This window comes from Oncorhynchus gorbuscha, linkage group LG12 (genome assembly GCF_021184085.1).
Source record: "Oncorhynchus gorbuscha isolate QuinsamMale2020 ecotype Even-year linkage group LG12, OgorEven_v1.0, whole genome shotgun sequence".
Lineage (NCBI taxonomy): Eukaryota > Metazoa > Chordata > Actinopteri > Salmoniformes > Salmonidae > Oncorhynchus > Oncorhynchus gorbuscha.
Genome location: NC_060184.1, coordinates 14196231 through 14214158, shown reverse-complemented (window position 1 = coordinate 14214158; position 17928 = coordinate 14196231). Strand labels below are relative to the sequence as shown.

The following is a 17928-nucleotide window of genomic DNA, read 5'->3' as shown; positions in this document are numbered from 1 at the left end:
TTGTGTGATGGTGCTTTACTGGTGACACTGTCAGTGACTTATTTAGAATTCAAGGCACACTTAACCAGCATGGCTACCACAGCATTCTGCAGTGATACGCCATCCCATCCGGTTTGCACTTAGTGGGATTATCATTTTTACATTATCATTCTTTACAGGTTGTGTAAGTTCTATTTGACCAAGAAGGAGAGTGATGGAGTGCTGCGTCAGATGACCTGGGTTCCACAATCACCTGACCTCAACCCAATTGAGATGGTTTGGGATGAGTTGGACCGTAAAAATGCTCAGCATGTGGGAACTCCTTCAAGACTGTTGGAAAAGCATTCCAGGTGAAATTGGTTGAGAGAATGCCCAAGAGTGTGCAAAGCTGTCATCAAGGCAAAAAGTGGCTACTTTAAAGAGTCTTAAATATAAAATATATTTAGATTGTTTTTGACACTGTTTTGGTTACTACACGATTCCATGTTTTATTTGATAGTTTTGATGTCTTCACTATTATTCTACAATGTAGAAAATAGTAAAAATAAATTAAAACCCTTGAATTAGTAGGTGTCCAAACCTTTGACTGGTACTGTATCTTTGTGGCAATAATACACTGACAGAACACGTATTCCTATATATACACACACCTAATTATATAGCTTATGAGGATCACCCAGGCATGTAAAGACACAGGCAAATCTATGGCTAGGTCTGTATGCATTTCATCATGACATTTATAAAATAAGGCAGTTTTAGAGCGACCTGCAGAGTATTTCATTTTCTCGATCCATGAAATCATGGAATTGTAAATCCGGTACAAACGGATCTAGGACCAGGCTATACTGTAGAAGGCAGAAGGTGAAACCATTTGGTTTACTGAGACATATGCAAGTCCGACTGCAGTCCTTACATGAATGCAACGTTAACCTGACCCTCTTTCCCTAAAATATCTGGCGTTTTGCAGTCTTTGGTTGAATCCAAAATGGCACCTTACTCCCTATATAGTGCAACTAATTCTGACCAGAACCATATGGGCCCTGGTCAAAAGTTGTGCACTATATAGGGAATAGGGCCCCATTTGAGACACTGCCTTTGTCTCTGAAAAGGCAAAGTAGATGTATAGGTTCCACTGTGTTCAGGCTCCAGTCCACATGATGCGAGAGGATTCAGCACATCTTTGTATCATAGAGGTAAACTGTGAAGAGAGAAAATAAATTAATTCATATGGCATTTTGCTAGATGAAGTCGGATTACGCACACGAAGAGTGCGTGCAAAAACCCATACAGACAACAAACAGCTAACAAAACACCACACACACACACACCACACAGCTAATGAAACACCAGCCATCACCACCACAAACTAGCAGCACACAGCATGCAACGAAAAACAAAGATTTGTTGAGAACTTCTCTGACAACTCAAACGCACATTAACACTGACTGTGGTGGGTTCTTCAGCAGAACACTGACTGTGGTGGGTTCTTCAGCAGAACACTGACTGTGGTGGGTTCTTCAGCAGAACACTGACTGTGGTGGGTTCTTCAGCAGAACACTGACTGTGGTGGGTTCTTCAGCAGAACACTGACTGTGGTGGGTTCTTCAGCAGAACACTGACTGTGGTGGGTTCTTCAGCAGATATTATTATCATGTTGTAGTGAATGTCCAACTCAGTGACTCCCATCAGAACGCTCTACACAACCCAACCATTACTGGCAATCAATTCTGTTTAATGCCCCTATTGGAATCACACAAAACATGCATAATAGTGATAATACCGGTATGCTATTTAGTAGACACTTGTATCCAAAGCGACCTACAGTACAGTGAGTGCATACATTTTTAGTCTGTTATCCCTCTCAGAATTGAACCTACGACTGAGGTGCCATGCTCTTACCAATGGAGCCACACATGCATCAGGCCTCAACAAAAACTCAATTTCCCAGCAGCCACTGCTGAAGTTACCCCTCACTTCCTCAGAAGCCGAACATATCATCATCATCATCATCATCATCATTGACATCCTCCAACGACCAACTCCAGTCCTTCAGGCTTTCAAAATCAACAAGCAATCTGAAACGGTAGAGGGAGTCCCCCTGGTGTCAGTCCATGGCCTGCAGTCCATGTTTTAGTCAGACACTACAGTGAGCAATTCCTGATTCTCTACCCTTCTGCCCTAACTGTACACTTTCATGGATTGAAAAAGACTGGTGTAAGAAATATGGTGCAAACTCCCTAGTTCAGCCCATATACACACCAATCCAGTTCACTCCTAGATAGAGAACGGTAGAGAATTGGGACATGGGGTCAGCCCTGTACAGTAACTTGAAATGCATGACATGAGGCAGAGGGTGGAGGAGCGGATGAGAGGGAGTGGTTAGTAGAGATGACATGGATGAGTGGCTGAGAGAGGGAGTGGTTAGTAGAGATGACATGGATGAGTGGATGAGAGAGGGAGTGGTTAGTAGAGATGACATGGATGAGTGGCTGAGAGAGGGAGTGGTTAGTAGAGATGACATGGATGAGTGGCTGAGAGAGGGAGTGGTTAGTAGAGATGACATGGATGAGTGGCTGAGAGAGGGTTGGTTAGTAGAGATGACATGGATGAGTGGCTGAGAGAGGGAGTGGTTAGTAGAGATGACATGGATGAGTGGCTGAGAGAGGGAGTGGTTAGTAGAGATGACATGGATGAGTGGCTGAGAGAGGGAGTGGTTAGTAGAGATGACATGGATGAGTGGACATGAGAGAGGGAGTGGTTAGTAGAGATGACATGGATGAGTGGCTGAGAGAGGGAGTGGTTAGTAGAGATGACATGGATGAGTGGCTGAGAGAGGGAGTGGTTAGTAGAGATGACATGGATGAGTGGCTGAGAGAGGGAGTGGTTAGTAGAGATGACATGGATGAGTGGCTGAGAGAGGGAGTGGTTAGTAGAGATGACATGGATGAGTGGATGAGAGAGGGAGTGGTTAGTAGAGATGACATGGATGGTGGCTGAGAGAGGGAGTGGTTAGTAGAGATGAGAGAGGGAGTGGTTAGTAGAGATGACATGGATGAGTGGCTGAGAGAGGGAGTGGTTAGTAGAGATGACATGGATGAGAGCTGAGAGAGGGATGGTTAGTAGAGATGACATGGATGAGTGGCTGAGAGAGGGAGTGGTTAGTAGAGATGACATGGATGAGTGGCTGAGAGAGGGAGTGGTTAGTAGAGATGACATGGATGAGCAGCTGAGAGAGGGAGTGGTTAGTAGAGATGACATGGATGAGTGGCTGAGAGAGGGAGTGGTTAGTAGAGATGACATGGATGAGTGGCTGAGAGGGAGTGGTTAGTAGAGATGACATGGATGAGAGCTGAGAGAGGGAGTGGTTAGTAGAGATGACAGTGGTTGTAGAGATGACATGGATGGCTGAGAGAGGAGTGGTTAGTAGAGATGACATGGATGTTAGTAGAGATGCTGAGAGAGGGAGTGGTTAGTAGAGATGACATGGATGAGTGGCTGAGAGAGGAAGTGGTTAGTAGAGATGACATGGATGAGCAGCTGAGAGAGGGAGTGGTTATGGATGACATGGATGAGTGGAGCAGCTGAGAGAGGGAGTGGTTAGTAGAGATGACATGGATGAGTGGATGAGAGAGGGAGTGGTTAGTAGAGATGACATGGATGAGTGGCTGAGAGAGGGAGTGGTTAGTAGAGATGACATGGATGAGTGGCTGAGAGAGGGAGTGGTTAGTAGAGATGACATGGATGAGTGGCTGAGAGAGGGAGTGGTTAGTAGAGATGACATGGATGACATGGATGAGCGGCTGAGAGGGAGTGGTTAGTAGAGATGACATGGATGAGTGGCTGAGAGAGGGAGTGGTTAGTAGAGATGACATGGATGAGAGCTGAGTGGTTAGTAGAGATGACATGGATGAGCAGCTGAGAGAGGGAGTGGTTAGTAGAGATGACATGGATGAGCAGCTGAGAGAGGGAGTGGTTAGTAGAGATGACATGGATGAGCAGCTGAGAGAGGGAGTGGTTAGTAGAGATGACATGGTTAGTGGTAGAGATGACATGGATGAGCAGCTGAGAGAGGGAGTGGTTAGTAGAGATGACATGGATGAGCAGCTGAGAGAGGGAGTGGAGTAGAGATGACAGCTGAGAGAGGGAGTGGTTAGTAGAGATGACATGGATGAGCAGCATGGATGAGCAGCTGAGAGGGAGTGGTTAGTAGAGATGACATGGATGAGCAGCTGAGAGAGGGAGTGGTTAGTGAGGGAGTGGTTAGTAGAGATGACATGGATGAGCAGCTGAGAGAGGGAGTGGTTAGTGGAGATGACATGGATAGCTGAGAGAGGGAGTGGATGGAGACATGGATGAGCAGCTGAGAGAGGGAGTGGTTAGTGGAGATGACATGGATGAGCAGCTGAGAGAGGGAGTGGTTAGTGGAGATGACATGGATGAGTGGCTGAGAGAGGGAGTGGTTAGTGGAGATGACATGGATGAGCAGCTGAGAGAGGGAGTGGTTAGTAGAGATGACATGGATGAGCAGCTGAGAGAGGGAGTGGTTAGTGGAGATGACATGGATGAGTGGCTGAGAGAGGGAGTGGTTAGTAGAGATGACATGGATGAGCAGCTGAGAGAGGGAGTGGTTAGTGGAGATGACATGGATGAGCAGCTGAGAGAGGGAGTGGTTAGTAGAGATGACATGGATGAGCAGCTGAGAGAGGGAGTGGTTAGTGGAGATGACATGGCAGGCAGTGCAGCAGACTGACAGTCACACACAATACTGACTGGGGTCTGCTACTTACAGTCTAGCAGAGTGATTAGCACTAGTATGATGGGGGGTTCAAAGGTGAGGAGTCAAGTGTCAGTGGAGGATGATTCTGAGCATGGGGCCAGCACTAAAGGGAAGTGGCCAGTGGAAGAGAGTGAGTTAGGAGCTAGCTGAGCATGTGAGTAAATGCGTTTTCCAGCATTCTGAGGCTTTCTACACCCTTCGTATTCATTGCTAAGGTGAATGATGGACCTCACACTGATGATACCGACTTGGCTTTGGTTATTTGTGAAGGTATAGTGTTGAAAGTGTGTGTAAGTCCAGGACTAGGCATAATCTTTGTCTGGGAAACCGGCACATAGAGTTGTGAGAGTTGTGACAGTTTGGAATAAGTATTGTCCATAAAAGACTCAAGCAACAGCAAGAACATTATGCCATGATTGCAGATTTGTTTATAAGATAAGTTACTTATTAGCTCATAAACTGGCAATTAAGCTAAGCAAGATGACTCTGGTCTAAAAGACAAGTAACATAAACCATTATGTGATTACTGTGGAACGTTCCTAGAATGAATAGTCTGACAAGTACACTCCTACACTACACAACATTTGAAAGATTTCCAGTTCCTAGTCAAACCCCACCCATAGTCTCACCTGGGCTTCCCTTCGAGCTGAGTCTTCTGGCGGCTGGGCTGGACCTTGATGGCTCCGCGGTAGGAAAGGCTAGGGGAGTTGCGGGGGGGGGAGCGTTGTGGGGTGTTGCGGGGGGAGGCTTGTGGGGAGGTTTCTGGGGAGGAGTGAGAGGGTGGCTCGGGGGCATGGGCAGCAGAGGCTGCAGTGGGGGCGGGGCTAGGGGTGGGGTGTTTCCGGGGGATGCGTTTGATTAGCTGGCTGACCCATCTCTTCTGCTCTGTCTGAGAGCCGGCCAATAGGAGCAGGTCTTTGGCCGTGGACATGTCATAGTTTACTGAGGAGAGACGAGGGTTAAGGTTAGTCAATACACTCTAAAACAGGTAGAAAAACCATTATGAACTGTGCTGTACATTGGTTAACAATACTAGTGGAGTATTTGCACCACGGCCCAACAAGATGTGACCTTTGCCCTCTACTAACCCCTGCAGGGGGCGATGACCTCCTCCTTCCGGTCTAGGTGATCCTTGTGGCACTTGGTGTGGCAGCGGCGGCACTCCAGCGCGGGCGGCGGCTTGAACACGTTCCACAGGGGTCGCGTGCATGCCTCGCAGCTCGACGGCAGGTGGTAGAATGTGGGGATGAACTCGTGACCCTTGTGCCTGACGAAGGACGAGCGCTCGCCTGTCAGCGTTAGAGGCTCCGCCGCAAACTCTTGCTCCCGCTTGCTCTCGCCCTCGTTGGCGTACAGAATCTGTGAGGGGGAAGAAAGGGATGACAGAAAAGAGAGGGATGAGAGAAGTGAAATTCACCATTAACAGTTTTTCTACTGCTCAAAACAGAGGAATGTAAAACTAGTCCAGGACAGCTTGGCTCAACTTTGTGTCTGAGTTATGTTACCTGGAATATCCGGGGGATTTCTTTGACGTCAGCGCGGTACACGTCCGTCTGAGTGACCGGTCGGATGTGGAACAGCTTACTGCAAGGAGGAAAGATCAAGGTTAAGAATAAGGTTATGATAGGCATCACAAAACAAGCAGTTGGTCTCTATCAGCAGAGGCCATAGGAATTCATGGGACGAAAACAGAGGCTTCGTCTCAAATAGCACCCTATTAGCTACATAGGTCTCTAGTTAAAACCAGTGCACTATGGGCCCTAGTTGAAAGTAGTTCAATATATAGGGAATAGGGTGCCATTTGGGAGCAGACAGAGCCACATAAGAATGTGGATGTCTTCACTCACTTGATGTCTAGGATCATGAAGGGGTTGGACTGCTCTCGGTCCATCTCACTGTTGTAGAACAGAATCTTCTTACTGCTCACTACCACATACTGTCAGAGAGAGAGAGAGAGAGAACAGTCACACTTTATCATCTCAAATGCTGGGGAGATATCAACGTCTGTAGACATGGGTTCAAATAGTGTTTGTTTTCCTTTGAATACTTTAGTGTTTGATTGAGACTGCCCGGAGTGTTAAATGGACATTGTTTACACTTTTGGGACTATTCCACTTGTTTCCATTGAGCCAGGATAGCTCAATCGATCGCAGATAAAGCATTTCAAATACTATTAGTACCCAGGACTGTATTAGCAGAAGGATAGGCGGAGCCAGAGGGAGCAGCATACCTTTCTATCCCATCCAAACCTCTTGGTATTCTTGGCAGGAAGTGACAGCCAGCCCTCCAGCCTAGTATCTGTTTTGCATAAGGGAAAAGTGAATTACATTAGCAAATAAGAGCAATACACTATTCCAGTATATTCCATACTGCAGAGAAGTAGCGGAGGTTAGGAGCCAGTCCACACGGCACACTTTGTCTCAACAAGTTAAACCCCTGTTGTCAAAACAAACACATTGCGTGCATCATATTATGCCCTTTAGCCAATTAATTTATCTCTATAAACATTTTTTACATGACTTCCTTGCAATTGTATTTTGGTATCATCTACTAAGTGTGCTTGAAACAAAGCAGGGCTTTGACACCCCATATGTCGTGCACTCATTATGGGTCAAAGAAGTGCATTATATAAGGAATAGGGGGCCATTTCAGATACAGCTCAGGAACCCTACACTGGATCCATTCCAAAAGACAAACAATGTCTGGACAGTCCTTATACTATAGTTTGAGTCAACTCAAGGTTAACAGGGGCCACAAAATGTTAGGCTGCGACTTTCCGCACACAGCTGCAAAACACCAGGCAGTATTAGTAGCACTGTAAAGCCACTGTCAGTAGTGTTAGACAGACAGCCGAGGCGGGAGAGAGAAGGTGCGTATTTTTGGCAACTAGCTGCATTGTGTTTGAACTTTGAACCAGCATGCGGGTTCACCTGCACCACTGCGGTCAGGCTCTGGGGGCGGCTGCTCATAGGTGAGGGCCAAAGGTTGGCGGCCATGTTCTAACCACCCATCATTTCCTTCATACTCCTCCTCCTCCTCCTCCTCATCCTCAAAGAGAGGGTGAGATACTGTGAAGGAGGGCCGGGTGGCAACGCTGACAGATTTCTGCGTGCGCTGGTAGTGGAAGGACATGGACTCAGAGGTCTGGGAGTGAGTGATGTGCACTACGCAGCCACAACAGAGAGAGAGATAGAGAAAAAGGATGAAGGGAAAACAGGCGGGAATAAGGAATAACAGGTGTATCTTAAAGCAGGGTTTTATAGTGAAACAAGGGGTGGGAAAGGCCATAGTGATGGGGGAAATAAACGTGTGAGGGACATTGTGCTGAGACAGAGAGATAGGGGAGGATAGAGGAGAAGAAATACTGTGGAAAGAGACAGCACAGAGATGGAGGAGGATTGACTAACAATTAGTGTTAAATTACTACGTGCTCTGCGTTTTGACTCGGGTGCTCTGCGTTTTGACTCGGGTGCTCTGCTCTTTTGACTCGGGTGCTAAAGTGAGGGGTCTTGAAAGTGTTGTTACCTGGGTAACTGCTGTCGTCCATGTCCAGGTCGTTACCACTGCTGAAACTAGTGGAGTCCATGGAGGTGATGCTCAGAGAGGTCAGCTGACAGCGCAGCTGCTCGATGTCACTGTCCTTACTGTCCAAGGCCATCTGCAGCTCAATGTGCACCTGGCTCTCGTCTGAGATCACCTGGAGGTGGAAATACACACACACACTTTTGAATTTAGCAGAAAGAATGTCAGTTAGGTTGGATTTACTGGTGTCTTCATATCGATGTAATTGTGGGTGGTCATTACAGCCAACTGGCCTCATTCCCCACAGCACAACCTAGTAATAATAACAACAACAAAAACATGTGAGATGCTCTCACAGTGAAATTTTCACAGCAGCAAGTGGTTGTGTGATGCTGAGTTTAACATTGTGATTGTGTTTTGGTCGGACTAGTGCTGAGCGATAAGTGCTTCTTGAGGTAGTTTCCGTTATTAAAAAAGTATCACGGTTTTCGATTTCAATATTTATTTTTTAACATTAAATGCATTTAAAATAAAGGACATGACAATGATTTTAGAGCTTTGTAATGGAAATCCCAAAGCCACAAATAGTGAACATTCAATTTCCAAAACATTAAAGATATTCCATTGTCTCTATCAGGTCCACATTGTGTAGACATCAGTAGAAAAATAGGAAATGACTATGAAATAATAAAACAGTTCAGTTGTGTATATTACTATATTAACAACTTGATTCTTTTTCATTCCTCAGTCATCATCTCATCGCTGCTCAGACAGTAGCAGTCAGCCAGCCAGTTCTCTCTGTGTTCCCCATAATGTACTGCCTTCAGTCATTCCTCAGTCATCATCTCATCGCTGCTCAGACAGTAGCAGTCAGCCAGCCAGTTCTCTCTGTGTTCCCCATAATGTACTGCCTTCAGTCATTCCTCAGTCATCATCTCATCGCTGCTCAGACAGTAGCAGTCAGCCAGCCAGTTCTCTCTGTGTTCCCCATAATGTACTGCCTTCAGTCATCCTTTAGGTTGCCTGCCTAAGCATGCTGCAGAGCTGTCTGACAAAATCATTTGACTAGTTTTTCCAAAGTAGATAAGACATACTTTCACAAACGGTCTCTGTCCTTCTGGTTGTTGTGTTGTGTACATTCCTCCCTCATTTGTGTGCATCTAACCTAATGTTGCAGGCGTAAAAGTGTATCCGTCCAGAGATCTGTGCCATCACAGCAGCAAGATTTGTGACCTGTTGCCACGAGAAAAGGGCAACCAGTGAAGAACAAACACTAATGTAAATACAACCCATATTTATGCTTATTTATTTTATATTGTGTCCTTTAACCATTTGTACATTGTTGTTTACTGTTAATTTTTATTGTTTATTTCACTTTATATATTCACTTTATATATTATCTACCTCACTTGCTTTGGCAATGTTAACACGTTTCCCATGCCAATAAAGCCCTTGAATTGAATTGATCAGTATATAATGACTAGATGCTCATGTTTCCACCTTAACAATGGGAGTCGTTGTACCAAAGGCGGGAAGGCAGGCGACAAGCTTAAGTTCAAAGTTCACCCATCAGATTTATTTTGGACATTTGTCTCTTGTCCGAGACGGAAAAAATAGGCAGATTATGTTAATTGCCACGTAGATTGAATATTTGGCTTACTGAAAACTACAATTGCCTTCAGCTCAGCGTCCCCCATAAAGTTCTTGACTTGAATTCTCTTTCGACAAATGCTGCGTTGGACTCACAAAACAAATAAAAAAACATTGGTCAAATTACGAAACGTTGGTTAAATCGCTCAGCACTAGGTTGGACTGACTGACTGCCTGTTAAAGAGGATGTGTGATGGTTGGTATAAGGTTGTGGTTGTGTTTTGGTTGTACGGACTGACTGCCTGTTAGTGGTTGGGTTATGGTTAGTATAAGGTTGTGCTTTGGTTAGTATACAGTTGTGGTTGTGTGATGGCTAGTATAAGGCTGTGGTTTGGTTGTACTGACTGACTGCCTGTTAAAGTGGTTGTGTGATGGTTAGTATAAGGATGTGGTTTGGTTCTACTGACTGACTGCCTGTTAAAGTAGTTGTGTGATGGTTAGTATAAGGATGTGGTTTGGTTCTACTGACTGACTGCCTGTTAAAGTGGTTGTGTGATGGTTAGTATAAGGATGTGGTTTGGTTCTACTGACTGACTGCCTGTTAAAGTAGTTGTGTGATGGTTAGTATAAGGATGTGGTTTGGTTCTACTGACTGACTGCCTGTTAAAGTGGTTGTGTGATGGTTAGTATAAGGCTGTGGTTTGGTTCTACTGACTGACTGCCTGTTAAAGTGGTTGTGTGATGGTTAGTATAAGGTTGTGTTTTAGACTGACCGCCTGCATGTCGTTGATCTCTTTCTGGTACTTGATGATGGTAGAGTTGAGTTTCTCCTTCTCTGACCTCAGCTCCAGCTGCAGCTTCCTGTTCTCCTTCTCCTTCCTGCGCACGTCCAGCGTGTCGTCGCGGTTGTGACCCGTCCGCAACGTCTCCCTGCGGTTCATGATCTCGGCCAGCTTGTTGATCGCCTGGTGGGTATGTACATATACAGTCCACAATATATTATGGTAATGGACAGCACACTGCAATATATATTCTCAATGAAAAACACGTTATGGGCTGGTTTCTCTGGTTTCTCAGCCTAGTCCTGGAACAAAACACACATGTAATGGAGATTCTCTATTGAGTATGCCTTTTAGTCCGGGACTAGGCATCTGACCCTATATATTAAATCAACAAATAGATGCATACTATGTAACATTGGAGTTCTGTCGCTGTCCTGCTGAACCCAGGACATGAACAAAACCATAATTTGTATTCCAGGTGCTAGCGTTTTATGCTAACCATTACCCTACCAATAACATAGGCAGTGTTCAAATACCTATACTTGCTGTCTAAATAGTAAGCATTTGGGGTATGTGAAAATATACAATTTTATAGAAAGTGACATTTTGGGAAAGACGATGCTTCAAATGCCAGGATGTCATATACTCATTTCCATCTAGTAGAATTCACTGCACACTATTGAGGAAGAACAGCTGATAATCAGATATGACGAGCTGTACCCAAATTAACTATTGATTCCCGCCAATGTAATTGTGCATTTTCAGTATGGATGAGCCTAGTAAGTTGATATTTGATGTGTACCTCATCTGTTTCACTAAACAGTACATTCTAAATAGTATGTAGTACTATTAGTACACAGTATTTAACTTACTACTGTAACGCACTCTGGATAAGATTGTCTGCTAAATGACTAAAATGTAAAGATGTCGTTTTAGTAAGTAGTAGACAAGATAGACTTCAGACACAGACATCGTCTTAGTAGGGTTAGGGTGACGCTACTACAGGTCTCAGGGTAGGTGATGTCACCGCAAGATGGCTGCTAGCGCTCACTAGCCAGCTAGTTCACACGTGACACACATCTGTCCAGTCTCATCCGCCCAGTCTCATCCGCCCAGTCTCATCCGCCCAGTCTCATCCGCCCAGTCTCATCCGCCCAGTCTGTCACCTGAATCTTGAGCGTTCTCTCCGTCTGCAGCTGCTTCTCAAAGGACATCTTCACACAGTTCATCTGTCTCTCCTCCTCTCTCGCCTTCTGCAGCTCTGTGGACCAAACCAATACCAAACATTCTCACAACACCCCTGGAATGTTTTGGACAACAAACAGCATCACCAAACCAATACTAAACATTCTCATAACATCTCTGTTACATTCTGGCCACTGTGAACCGGGGCTCAGAGCACAAGGGGTCTAGACAATGAGAGGGGTGACTCACGTTGCTGCATCTCCTTCAGTTGGTTATTGAGCTCCTCCTTCTCATTGGCCAGGTTGGCCACGTCCACTGTCAGGGTGCGGTTGGACTCCTCCAGCTGTAGGAGACAGCAGAGGACAGATCGGTGTTACAGACACTCCAAGTACAGTGTGTGTGTGGTCTTTTCATGCGAGTACAGTACATTAAAAAAAAAAATGTCACAACAAGCCTGATGGAAAAAGCACATTTTCCAGTAAACTTTCCAAATGTCAGCAAAATCAAAATACGCAAGACAAATTGGGATCTTTTTGTGTCTGTAAAATTAGTAATGCGAGAATTGGCGGTGGAAAAGCCTTTATGTTCAAATTTTGATGTAACAACATATCAAAGTGAACTAACGCGATGACGTGGTGTCTGGTCCTCCCACTATGACTCGTCAGGAAACCTTGCAGTTTATTAGGCTACAGATGAAGCAAGTTATGATGAACTTCACAGGGTGGTGAAAGTGCAAGGAGATAAGCTTGATGCTCCTTTCCAATAAATATAGAGGGTCTGATTCTGATGACATGATGATCGATGCTTGGCTGCTGTTTGACAAATGAAAATAATCTTGCTGTTCTGTTTATAATAGTCTCATCATGTAGGCTATACCAGCACTGTATTTGTGAGCTGCATGTGCCAAGACCAGAGCGGGCACATTCGCTATATAACGCAAAATCTTTTATGACAAAACCATCAGTAGAATTGAAAAGGCGATGGAAACAGATTTAAATTCTATTTGGTACATTATTTTTATGTGCACTACATCATCAAGCACAGCCTTTTATCGATAACAAGTCAATTTGATGGAAACATCTCTGAAAGGAAAATGAACATTTTTATGCGATTTTAGAATATTTGCATGAAAAACAGTTGGCTTTTGGATGGAAGCCTAGTTTCAGAAACCCCTAGCTAGTGAAACCTAGCTAGTGAAACCTAGCTTCAGAAACCTAGAGCTAGTGAAACCTAGAGCTAGTGAAACCTAGCTAGTGAAACCTAGAGCTAGTGAAACCTAGAGCTAGTGAAACCTAGCTAGTGAAACCTAGCTAAGCAAAGTTAGCTTCAGAAACCTAGCTAGTGAAAGTTAGCTTCAGAAAACTAGCTTCAGAAACCTAGCTAGTGAAACCTAGCTTCAGAAACCTAGCCAGTGAAACCTAGCTTCAGAAACCTAGCTTCTTTGACAATATTCTTAACTGATTGATTTCAGGTCTCAGTTTCACTCTCGGTATCTCTCTTCCTCCCTCTGTCAGTCTCCCCCCTCTCTGTGTCAGTCTCTCTTCCTCACTCCCTCTCTGTCAATCTCTCTTCCTCCCCCTGTCTCTCTCTATCCCCTCCCTCCCTGTTGTCTACTAGCTCCTGCCATCATTTCTCCTCTCCCTCCCTCCCTCTCTCCCACTCCTTCCCTCTCTCCATCTCCCCCTCTCACCGAGCCGATGGTAGCCTCCTTGTCTCCTAGCTCCTGCCTGTGTCTGGCCATCATATCCTTCACCTCCAGTTCCTTCATGATCTTCTCCTTCTCTAGGTCAGAGTACTGCTCTTCGGCGATGGAGCGCGCCAGCTGCTCCGAGTCCGCCTTGGTCAGGCTCACCTCCAGCTGGGCCGCCAGGGAATCCCTGAGGGAAAGACGATCCGGAATATCAGGGAATGTGGGAACATTGGGGAATTGGACACTATAACCTGGGAAATGTTAATGAGACCAAATCTGTGCCCAGTACTGTTATGGCCGCCAGAGACCCCTGGAAATTAGGAATGTGGGGAAATGATCACACTACTGTATGGGAAAATAAAGTTAATGAAACCTAATCTAGACCAGTACTGTATGTCAAAGCAGTCACTGGAAGCCCGGAAAGGAAATCCCATAATACCAGGAAAAATCTGTGTTTGTGGGATTTTTTAGACTACAATATGGGAAAGAGGAACAGATGACATTAGCGTCATGTTTGTCAGAGCATTCACACGACCAAGGCCTACATTCATCTCTCAAAGTCAGTAAACGTTATGTTCAGGCCAATCAATGAGCTCCATAGCCATTTCTATGAAACACTAACCCACAGTCCTTGCTGCTACAGGAGTCTACATGTTAAAAGTCTGTCTGTGTGACTTTACAGTGCGTGTTAATCTCGGTTAACTCATAACTAAAATCTTGCGTCATTTTGTCAAATGCTCAAAGCTTATTGTGTTGGTGATATGGTGATTGATGGCACATCACCTGTAGACTGGAGGTTAGGTAACACGCTGATCATATTACCTGCAGTATTGTCAGGCTATCATCTCGCAATTGACTGAGTGATAAGGGTGGAACGAATGTTGACATTAGGCTACAGATCATCTTTCAGGGACAGACTACAGTCCTAGAGAAACTAAGTGTGTGCTCATGACTCTAATCTTCAACAGTTTGTTAGAGGTGCTCAGAGGGTCAAGATGATATTTTCCTTTCAAAATGGTCCAGTCCAGCACCTACAGTAGATACGTAACCAGGCCAGTGCAGTACAGCTCGGCTCAGTTTGGCTTGGCTCAGTATTGTGAACAAATAGTGTCAGGTAGGGTTACAACATTCCGTTAACTTTCCCCAAAGTTTCCAGAAATCCTGGTTGTAAGATTACTGTAAGATTTCTGGAAAACATGGGAATTTGAGGAAAAGTTACCAGAATGTTGCAACCATTGTGTCAAGGATCAGTTTCTGGTTGGATCCTAATGTTCCAGTACCTTTCTTCCTGGTACTCCTCCAGTCTCTGCTGAATGTCTTTATACAGCTTGTTCCTCTCATCACACTCCTCCTTCAGCTCCCGGTTCTGGGTCTTGTACAGGGTCTGGTACAGAGGAAACGGTCAACACACAACAACTATGGGATGTCCAAAATGGCACCATATTCCATATGTAGTGCACTACTTTTTGACCAGGGTCCATAGGGAGGGATCTGAGCTTCAATGCCATTACAACTCTCCTTCCGTGGCCTCCAACTGTTCTTAAACGCAAGTAAAACTAAATGCATGCTATTCAATCGATCACTGCCCGCACCTGCCCGCCCGTCCAGCATCACTACTTTGAACGGCTCTGACTTAGAATACGTGGACAACTACAAATACCTGGGTGTCTGGTTAGACTGTAAACTCTCCTTCCAGACTCACATTAAGCATCTCCAATCCAAAATTAAATCTAGAATCGGCTTCCTATATCGCAACAAAGCATCCTTCACTCATGCTGCCAAACATACCCTCGTAAAACTGACCATCCTACCGATCCTCGACTTCGGTGATGTCATCGATAAAATAGCCTCCAACACTCTACTCAACAAGCTGGATGCAGTCTATCACAGTGCCATCCGTTTTGTCACCAAAGCCCCATACACTACACTACCCACCATTGCGACCTGTACGCTCTCGTTGGTTGGCCCTCGCTTCATACTCGTCGCCAAACCCACTGGCTACAGGTTATCTTCAAGTCTCTGCTAGGTAAAGCCCCGCCTTATCTCAGCTCACTGATCACCATAGCAGCACCCACTCGTAGCACGCGCTCCAGCAGGTATATCTCACTGGTCACCCCCAAAGCAAATTCCTCCTTTGGTCGTCTTTCCTTCCAGTCCTCTGCTGCCAATGACTGGAACGAATTGCAAAAATCTCTGAAGCTGGAGACTCACATCTCCCTCACTAGCTTTAAGCACCAGCTGTCAGAGCAGCTTACAGATCACTGCAGCTGTACATAGCCCATCTGTAAACAGCCCATCTATCTACCTACCTCATCCCCATACTGGTATTTATTTATTTTGCTCGTTTGCACCCCAGTAGCTCTACCTGCACATTCACCTTCTGCCGATCTACCATTCCAGTGTTTAATTGCTATATTGTAATTACTTCGCCACCATGGCCTATTTATTTCCTTAACTTACCTCATTTGCACTCACTGTATATAGACTTTTTGTTTTCTTTTGTTCTACTGTATGTTTTGTTTATTCCATGTGTAACTCTGTGTTGTTGTATGTGTCGAATTGCTACACTTTATCTTGGCCAGGTCGCAGTTGCAAATGAGAACTTGTTCTCAACTAGCCTACCTGGTTAAATAAAGGTGAAAAAAAAAAGGAAAAAAAAAAAAGTAGTGCACTACATAGGGGATAGCGTGCCATTTGGGACAAAACACGACACTGGTAAGCAGAATGAATAGACAGAAAAGAGAGTCTTTCTTAGGGGTGCAAAATTAACTTTCCCAAAATACCCAGGAGTATACCAACCAGGATTTCTGGAAAATCTGGGAATTTTGGGAAAATTGCCCGAATTTTGCAACCCAGTCTTTCCAAACATTGGAAATCAACAGTACCGTGAAATACTGCTCTGCCTCCAGCTGGTCCTTAAACTCCTTCAGCTGTCCTTCAGCCTCCTGTCTCTCCCTGTGATTGGGCAAAATCACTGTCAATCACTACCATGTCAAATCACATGTCAATCTGAAACAACTGACATACACAACTCCCACAACTTAGGGCATGGGAAAGACAGACATGATATCTAACATCCATTGGTCATCACATCCTTTTCTCTCACACACTTATGTCCAAGCCAGCTGCCCGTGTGTGTGTGTGTGTGTGTGTGTGTGTGTGTATCCCCCTCTACCTGCGTAGCTCATGGTTCTGTTTCTCCAGGCTCTGCTTCATGTCTAGCAGGTGGTTGAGCTCCTGCTTCAGCTGCTTCTCTGAGGAGCGCAGGGCGGTCACCTGCTGGGTCTGGGCCTTCAGGTCGTTCTGGCTCAGCCTGCGCTTCTGCTCCTCCTGCTCCATGCCCAGGCTCAGGTTCTTCACCTAGAGGTAGAAGGAGGGAGGGGGAGGTGAGAGAGAAAGAGAGCAAGATGGTGAGGTTAGTCAGGGTAAAGACAGCACCAAGACTTACAGCTAACTGCCAAAATAAGTAAATGAGGAATACAAAGTATACTGAAAGCCGGTGCTTCCACACAGGTGAGGTTCCTGAGTTCATTAAGCAATTAACATCCCATCATGCTTAGAGTCATGTATAAAAATGCCGGGCAGGCCATTATTTTGGTTGCTATGGCTATGTCCCCATAGGATGACAATGCCCCCATCCATAGGGCACGAATAGTCACAGAATGCTTTGATGAGCATGAAAACGATGTAAACCATATGCCATGATCTCAACCCAATAGAACACATAGCCCACCTATAATTTAGCCCAAGCAACTACCTCTTTCCCTACTGTATTTATTTTGCTCCTTTGCACCCCATTATTTGTATTTCTACTTTGCACATTCTTCCACTGCAAATCTACCATTCCAGTGTTTTACTTGCTATATTGTATTAACTTTGCCACCATGGCCTTTTTTTGCCTTTACCTCCCTTATCTCACCTCATTTGCTCACATCGTATATAAACTTGTTTCTATTGTATTATTGACTGCATGTTGTTTTACTCCATGTGTAACTCTGTGTCATTGTATGTGTCGAACTGCTTTGCTTTATCTTGGCCAGATCGCAATTGTAATTGAGAACTTGTTCTCAACTAGCCTACCTGGTTAAATAAAGGTGTTCTCAACTAGCCTACCTGGTTAAATAAAGGTGTTCTCAACTAGCCTACATGGTTAAATAAAGGTGTTCTCAACTAGCCTACCTGGTTAAATAAAGGTGTTCTCGACTAGCCTACCTGGTTAAATAAAGGTGTTCTCGACTAGCCTACCTGGTTAAATAAAGGTGTTCTCAACTAGCCTACCTGGTTATATAAAGGTGTTCTCAACTAGCCTACCTGGTTAAATAAAGGTGTTCTCAACTAGCCTACCTGGTTAAATAAAGGTGTTCTCAACTAGCCTACCTGGTTAAACAAAAGGTGTTCTCAAC

At 45.0% G+C, this 17928-nt stretch overlaps 1 protein-coding gene and 1 long non-coding RNA gene across 7 annotated transcripts in view; one reads left to right on the top strand and one right to left on the bottom strand.

The window, feature by feature from the left end:
• Window positions 1-458: 458 nt before the first annotated feature.
• LOC123990551 (rho-associated protein kinase 2-like) overlaps window positions 459-17928 on the bottom strand; it is a 70839-nt gene continuing 53369 nt past the window's right edge. For 2 of the 6 annotated variants that reach the window (XM_046291148.1, XM_046291152.1), the window contains 16 exons: window positions 16701-16885; window positions 16411-16480; window positions 14806-14909; window positions 13526-13712; window positions 12085-12178; window positions 11817-11911; window positions 10642-10833; window positions 8282-8453; window positions 7687-7920; window positions 6987-7054; window positions 6604-6692; window positions 6262-6340; window positions 5845-6115; window positions 5386-5698; window positions 1954-2054; window positions 459-1177 (listed from right to left, as the gene is read on the bottom strand). In XM_046291148.1, the coding sequence (XP_046147104.1) occupies window positions 1958-2054; window positions 5386-5698; window positions 5845-6115; window positions 6262-6340; window positions 6604-6692; window positions 6987-7054; window positions 7687-7920; window positions 8282-8453; window positions 10642-10833; window positions 11817-11911; window positions 12085-12178; window positions 13526-13712; window positions 14806-14909; window positions 16411-16480; window positions 16701-16885 (2250 nt within the window). In that variant the 3' untranslated portion in view covers window positions 459-1177; window positions 1954-1957. Of the gene's footprint in view, window positions 1178-1946; window positions 2055-4766; window positions 4860-5385; window positions 5699-5844; window positions 6116-6261; window positions 6341-6603; window positions 6693-6986; window positions 7055-7686; window positions 7921-8281; window positions 8454-10641; window positions 10834-11816; window positions 11912-12084; window positions 12179-13525; window positions 13713-14805; window positions 14910-16410; window positions 16481-16700; window positions 16886-17928 lie in introns of all 6 variants that reach the window. The other 4 variants (XR_006830670.1, XM_046291149.1, XM_046291150.1 and 1 more) reach the window with 4 other exon arrangements.
• Window positions 4585-11105, top strand: LOC123990553. The gene is made up of 3 exons (XR_006830671.1): window positions 4585-4910; window positions 9456-9556; window positions 10714-11105. It is a non-coding gene; the product is annotated as an uncharacterized LOC123990553 (long non-coding RNA).